The sequence below is a fragment of the Microtus ochrogaster genome, unplaced genomic scaffold (genome assembly GCF_000317375.1).
Source record: "Microtus ochrogaster isolate Prairie Vole_2 unplaced genomic scaffold, MicOch1.0 UNK73, whole genome shotgun sequence".
Taxonomy (NCBI): domain Eukaryota; kingdom Metazoa; phylum Chordata; class Mammalia; order Rodentia; family Cricetidae; genus Microtus; species Microtus ochrogaster.
Genome location: NW_004949171.1, coordinates 811519 through 818895, shown reverse-complemented (window position 1 = coordinate 818895; position 7377 = coordinate 811519). Strand labels below are relative to the sequence as shown.

Below are 7377 nucleotides of genomic sequence, written 5' to 3'. Positions count from 1 at the left end.
GGAGGCGGTGGCGGGGAGGGGACAGAAATCTTTAATAAATAAATAAATGAATAAATAAAAAAAATAAAATCATACAAGCAGAGTAGATCAAACTTCCGTGTTTACAGAAACCCAGACTGCAAGGAATGACCAATATCTGTTTATTTACTCTATTTTGTTCAGATAATAAATAAAATTCTTAATGCTTAAAAAAAAAAAGAAATTCAAACAAAACAAAACAAAACAGTTAAGGGTGGGAGTGTCAATTGTAGGCGTTCTCAAGACAGGCTGATCTGATCTGAGGGGAGTTCCTTCAGTAGGTGGAGCTGGGTATGCTTATGAGGAAGCATGCTATTGGTCTGTCCTTCTTCTGTGGTTTCTCTTTCTCTTCCTGAGCTCAAACTTTCGTTTCTTCTCCTTGGAGTCGGAAGTTCTGGATTGGTGCGTTAATTCTCGGTATTTTACCACCTTCGGGTTGGCTGCTGGTTAGCTGAGCAATATTAGGGGCAGAGTTTGGAGGATTTTTTTCAAGAAAAGCATTGCTTTTGCTTGGGTGAGTTTGTAGGCTAAAAAGGAGGATGAAGAGGGAGGGGCTGTCGGGCTCAGGCTGAAAATGCAGATGGCGGGGCCTGAGGAAGGGACTGCCGGTGGGGGAGGGGGGAGGCCTGGTTTAGAGATGGCTTTTAGCCAGGTCCAGTCGCCTCCTGCCATTTCATAATCTATAAATTTGAATTGTACCTTGACGAACACAGTTCCTTTCTCTACAGCTAAGCTAAGTCAGAGCCTCTTTTATTGGATTGGTTTTTGTGTCATAATGTGGTCTTTCCGCAGTCGCTGGGACAGTGGTTCTCAACCTGTGGGTCGCGACCCCTTTGGGGTTCCTTGAGCCTTTCACAAATATAATTCTATGGTTGGGGTCACTCCAACATGAGGAACTGTATTAAAGGGTCACCGCATTAGGAAGGTTGAGAATCTCTGTCCTAGGAACTCTTAGGGCTCCTCTCTGGGTTTAGAGCTAGAGGCTGTGAGCCTGTTAGCTATCACTGACTCCCTGTGATAGCCCCAAGCCAGGACATGACCGCTGTTGTTTTCTTCTCCTTCAGCCATTTCCTGAAAATTGAAGCAGTGCTCAGTCCAGGTTGAGATTACAGCTACACAAAAGGCCAGAGGATCAGAAATTGAAGGCCTTTATGGGCAACTCAATGAGCCTCATTTATAAAATACTTTTTTAAATGTTTGTGACTTAGCTTAGGGGTAGGCTCTTTTCAAGCCTTGGGTCCAGTTCCAAGGGAAGGGGGTCTTCGAAGATGCGCAGATGAAGGAGGAGGAGACTCGCTAGAGTAGCATATCTGAAGATTCTCCCAGAAGTGACCGCTTTCCTGTTGTCTCTTAGAGAGATGATACATTTTTGTTGTCCATACTGGTCTCAACCCCTCAGTAGGCCCCCATCCCCACCTCCCTGTCACTGTAGAGAGGCAGGCGCACATCACTACTGCCACCCCCTTTTCTACCTCTAAATAATGGAAATTAGATTCTTGGTTTATTTGGAAAACGTCTAATTATAAAAGATTATAAGAACCATGATAGTAACCAGTTTGATCAGGGATTTCATGGTTTTACCCAAGCTAATCTGGGCACCCAGGAGACATTGACGAACCTTCTTATGATCCTGTTGGTTTTGTTTATTTCAGTGCATATTGTGCTGGCTGGGCAGATGGCACATGCCATTAATCCCAATACTAGGAAGGCAGAGGCAAGAAGATCTTTGTGAGTTTTAGTCCAGCCTGATCTACATAGATGATCCAGGGTAGCCAGGACTGCATAGTGAAATCCTTTCCTCAGATGAAATGGAGAGAGAGAGAGAGAGAAGGAGAGAGCGAGAGAGAGCGCACAACTCAGATAGTGATCCCTTACATTTTCCTAGAGTCTTTCTGTTCTTTTTGTTGTATTTCTGTTTTCTGCATTCTCTTCCCATCGTATAAGTTTTGGCTTAGTCTTCTTTTTCTACTTCCCTGAGGTCAAGAATTAAGTTATTTACTTGAGACTTTATTTGTTTTTTTATTTATTTAATGTAATTTTGTCCCAGTGGGCTTCCCTCTTAGACTGTCTGCAGTACCCAATGGGATTCCTTGAGATGAATGCTTCTAAACCTCTTTTTGGTTTTTTCTTTGCTCATTAGTTTAGAGAATGTTGTATAATTTCCATGTGTCTGTGAGTTTTCCCCAAATCCCTCTTGTAGTGATTTCTAGTTTTATACCACTGAGGTTAAAGAAGATATTTCATTTCGGTCTTCTTACATCAAGAGATCCAGTCTTGTAGCCCAGAGGTGCCTTCTACAGCAGTGTTCATTGTGTGTGTGTGTGTGTGTGTGTGTGTGTGTGTGTGTCTGTCAGTGGGGGGAATGTCCTGTGCATGGCTGGGTCACTGCGATCCCTTGCTGAGTTCCTGCCTGCCTTCTCTCTGTTTCCTTTCCTTGTGGACCCCTTTGTTCTCTCCGTGACCTCTGTCTTTTACATGATACTTTGAGGTGGGTATATTTATTTATTTATCTTTTTATTCTAAAAAATATTTTAAAATATGTGATCATATTCTTTCCCCTTCCCCAGCTTCTTCCAGATTCTCCCCTTCTTTCCTCCCATCCAACTTCATGCCTCTCCCTTAAAATTTGAAAATGAGTTTTCTTCAGTGCTCACTGTGCATATCAGTAAAACTCCAAGGCTCGCCTTGTGTTCACTGAGCACATCCACAACACTCCAAGGCCAGCCTTCCCGAGAAGATTATTGTTACTGTCGCAGGAATACCCACTGCTCTGTGGCTCTGATTCCTAGCGAAAGCATGAGTTTGTCATTCTCGCCTTTTCAAACACTCTTGGGGGCACATATCTTCTCTCTCCCTTCAACTTTGCATCATGAAGTGATATAGCAAGATGACCTCAGAAGCCACGTGTGGTGGCAGACACCTTTAATCCCAACCAGCAGATCCCCGAGTTTGAAGCCAGTTCAGCCTATTTAGGGAGTTGTAAGCCAACAGGGCTACACAGTGAGATCCTGTCTTCATTTAAAAAAAAATGCTTGCACAAAAGTAAGCAAAAACAGGAGAATGAAGAACTCACTAAATGTGAGTCATTCTTAGACCTGTAAAATAAATTTCTATTCTTTATGAGTTACCAGGTTTCATGTAATCTGTTATAGCAGTATAGACAGATGCAGTAGAAGGGCGTGGTAGCCCATTATGGAGGGGTCTGTGTGCAGCAGCAGTGAGGACCTTGGAATGGGGGGCCTCAGTTGTGGCTGTGACCCTGAGAGATCTGGACCAGTGTGGTTGGCAGTGCCGTGCTGTGGAAGATAGTGTAGCAGACTCCTCAGATCTCAGGAGGTGGGATGCTAAACAGAGATTGTGGTTCCTTGGGGAGGAAAACTCAGGCAATTTTCAGGGGCAAATTATGGTTTTGAAGAGATGGGGTTTCAAGACACATCATCATAGGAGCCAGACTGCCATAGCTTAACCAGGGCTCTTTTTCCATGAGAAGTGGGCCCTGTCAGGTTGGCACTGGGAGAGACAGCTTCATGGCCCAGCCAGATTCTGTTTTGCTGGAATAGGAGGGCATCCTTACCGGTAATTAGCATTGGTGGGTTTTAAAAAATATATTTATTTATTTATTTATTATGTATACAATATTCTGTCTGTGTGTATCCCTGCAGGCCAGAAGAGGGCACCAGACCCCATTACAGATGGTTGTGAGCCACCATGTGGTTGCTTGGAATTGAATTCAGGATCTTTGGAAAGGCAGGCAATGCTCTTAACCTCTGAGCCATCTCTCCAGCCCCAGCATTGGTGGTTTTGCACTAACTTTAGGAAAAAGCTTCGAGTTCGTTACCTGTTTCAGAATCTGAGACCTAGACCTTCATTTGAGAAGTGTCACATATTCTGTCTCCTAGAGGCTGCTGTAACACCAGACACTGTCCAGCTCTCTGCATACCAGCCACACTGGCAGCTCCAAACTAGAGAAGCCTGAACTTCTGTGGCAGGATGCATTTGTCTTTGTCCCATAATTCCTTATTAATTGTTAACCTTCATTTAAACTCTTGTGTTTTGAATTTGGGAAACTTGGACAACCCCATTTCTACCATTGTTTATGTTATACTTTGTGCACACCTCTAGTCTTGTCTGTCTTGTCTGTTATTTCTGATTTTAATTGCTTGTTATTTTGGTTTTTGTATATGCAGCACTTGTGACCAAACCTTGGACCTTGTGCATTCTAGACCAGTACTGTGTATTGAAGCTATTTTCCAGGCCCTTTATTCTCAGAATTCAATATAGGATAACTGTAACTAAATGTTTAGATGCATAACTGTAACTAAATGCTTAGATGCATAACTGCAATTAAATGTTTAGATGCTTGTCACTTTTGCTTTTGTGTGTGTGTGTGTGTGTGTGTGTGTGTGTGTGTGTTTGTGATTTAAGGCAGGGTTTATCTGTATAACACCTGTAGGTGTTCTGGAATTCGCTCTGTAGACCAGGCTGGCCTCAAACTCACAGCTCTGCCTGCCTCTGCCTCCCAAGTGCTGGGGTTAAAGGTGTGTGCCACCAAGACAGGTTTACTTTTGCATATTTATCTCAGTTGTTCATATTGTTTCTCTCCCCTCCCTTAGCTTCTTTGCCTTATGCTATTGTGATCATGGCCCATCCTTGATATCTGCATAGTCAGTATTCATTCTGTTCCTCCCTTTCTTTCTCTCTCTCTCTCTCTCTCTCTCTCTCTCTCTCTCTCTCTCTCTCTCTCTCTTTTTCCTCTTCTTTTTGGTTTTTTTGAGACAGGGTTTCTTTTCTCTGTAGCTTTGAAGCCTGTCCTGGAACTCACTCTGTAGATCAGGCTGTCCTCGAACTCACAGAGATCTGCCTTCCTCTGCCTCCCAAGTGCTTGAATTAAAGTGTGTGCCACCACTGCCCAGCATTTCTCCCTTCTTACTTGTCCCTCTTTTCATCTTCTCAATCATGCAGGCTCCTTAGTAGGCCTGTCAGAAGTCAGGACAGGCAGACCCAGGATCACAGCAATTATGGCTTCAGAATTCATGATGAATGTCAAGGAGGAGGTGACCTGTCCTATCTGTCTGGACCTCATGGTAGAGCCTGTGAGTGCAGATTGTGGTCACAGCTTCTGCCGAGCCTGCATCACACTGAACTATGAGTCGAGCAAAGGCAAAGAGGGTGAGTTCATCTGTCCTGTGTGCCGAGTGAGTTACCTGTTTGGTGATCTGAGGCCTAATCGGCATGTGGCCAACATAGTGGAGAGGCTCAAGGAGTTCAAGTCCAGCTCAGGGGAGGAGCAGAAGGTGAATGTCTGTGCAAAGCATGGAGAGAAACTCCAGCTCTTCTGTGAGAAGGACAAGGTGGCCATCTGCTGGCTTTGTGAGCGATCTCAGGAGCACCGAGGACACCAAACAGCTCTCATTGAAGAGGCGGCCCATGAGTACAAGGTAAGAAATGGGAGGAGATTGTGGGAAATAGAGCAAGAAGCAGAACCTACCATGAAATCTACTTCTTGTGCCCATTCAGTTACTTGATCATCGTGGAGTAGAAGCCTGGGATTTCATTCTATCCTGGTACTTTTTGAGGCCTGAAAGCATAGGTCTATCCCCTGAGCTTTAATCTTAAGAGAATCTACCAGGGCTCAAACTCTACAAGAACAAATGTTTTTACAGCTTGTTGTGTACGGTTGAGACTTTTACGTCCAAGAGAAGCTCTGATTCTTTTTCAGTTGTCACAGACATTGAGACGAGGGCTGGAGAGATGGCTGAATTTCTTGTTGCTAAGCATGATGACCCGCGTTCTAACCTAGAAACCACATGATTGAAGGCGAGAACTGATTGCTGCAAGTTGTTCTCTGACCTCTACATGCCTGGGGTAGCACGAGTGTGGGCATACACAAGCACATGCCCGCACGCACACATGCACACATACAAAATGAATTAGGCCGGGCGATAGTGACGCATGCCTTTAATCCCAGCACTCGGGAGGCAGAGGCAGGCAGATCTCTGTGAGTTCGAGGCCAGCCTGGTCTACGAGAGCTAGTTCCAGGACAGACACCAAAACAACAGAGAAACCCTGCCTTGAAAAATAAACAAACAAATGAACAAAAAAACAAAAACACAAACTAAATTAGCTAGTTAAAAAGACTAATGAAGTAAGTTGTTACACCTCATTTCTTCTTTCCTTACTATCAGTTTTTTTTACACATTAGTGTAAAAAAATAAATCAGTTTAACTGGGTTTGGTAGCAGATGCCTGTGATCCCAACATTTCTGAGGCAACTGGAGCAAGGATTCTTTACATAATGAGACCACCTTATTACTAATTTATTTGCTTGCTTATTTTTCTCTCAGTTGCCCTAGCTGTCCTGGAACTTATGTCTTTGAACTCATGGATGCACCTGCCTCTGCCTCCTGAGTGCTGTTATTAAAGGCATTTACCTCCCTGCCTAGTTTGAGAACACCTTTTTAAAGAGGATAGGAGGATGGGGAATCTTTTTGAATTGATGGTGACCTTATGACTCTCTTCCAACTCCTAGACTCTAGTTGCATTCTCTCGGTTTCAACCAACTTGATTTTACCCATTTGCCTTCTTTTCTTTTTTAAGATTTTATTTACTTATTATGTATACAGTGTCCTGTCTGCCTGCAAGCCAGAAGAGGATACCAGATCTTATTACAGATGGCTGTGAGCCACCATATGGTTGCTGGGAATGAACTCAGGACCTCTGGAAGGGCAGACAGTGCTCTTAATCACTGAGCCATCTCTCCAGCCCTCCTGTTTGCTTCCTTTTTAATGTTTATTATCTATTTGCTCTTAATAGATTTAAAAGTTATATGTGTAGCCGGTGGTGGTGGTGCACACTTTTAATCCTACCACTCAGGAGACAGAGGTAGGCAGATTGGCAGATCTCTGTGCGTTGGTGGAGAGTCTGGTTTACAGAGCTAGTTCCAGAATAGCCAGGGTGATACTAAGAAACCCTCTCTCAAAAAACAACAACAATATCATAAAACATAAAAATACAAAAATCATATATGTATGTATGAATTGAATATACATGTTATGTACATAATTTATAATCATATTCCTTTAAGGAAACGTAATGGTCTAAGGCCTCCTGTCTTTCCAGAAGAGTTTCTTGGCCTTTGGCTAGGAGCAGCTGTCCTACTAAGCACACAGCTTGACTCTGCTATAATTCCTCTCCCACAGGGGAAGCTCCAGGTGTCTCTGCAAAAGCTGATGTCAGACAAGAAAGAATTAAAGAGCTGGGAAGATGACCTTCAAAAGGAGAGAACTTCCTGGGAGGCAAGTGGGGACCCTACATCCAAAGGGAGTTAGCCTGATGCCTGGGAGGCAAGTGGGGACCCTAC

At 43.8% G+C, this 7377-nt stretch overlaps 1 protein-coding gene across 2 annotated transcripts in view; it reads left to right on the top strand.

Moving 5' to 3' along the window:
• The first annotated feature begins 343 nt into the window (after positions 1-343).
• LOC101999497 (tripartite motif-containing protein 30A-like) overlaps positions 344-7377 on the top strand; it is a 14697-nt gene continuing 7663 nt past the window's right edge. The window contains exons 1-3 of one of the 2 annotated variants that reach the window (XM_013354827.1): positions 344-420; positions 4981-5456; positions 7217-7312. In XM_013354827.1, coding sequence (XP_013210281.1) covers positions 5037-5456; positions 7217-7312 — 516 coding nt within the window. In that variant the 5' untranslated portion in view covers positions 344-420; positions 4981-5036. Of the gene's footprint in view, positions 533-4980; positions 5457-7216; positions 7313-7377 lie in introns of both variants that reach the window. The other variant, XM_005370173.3, reaches the window with a different exon arrangement.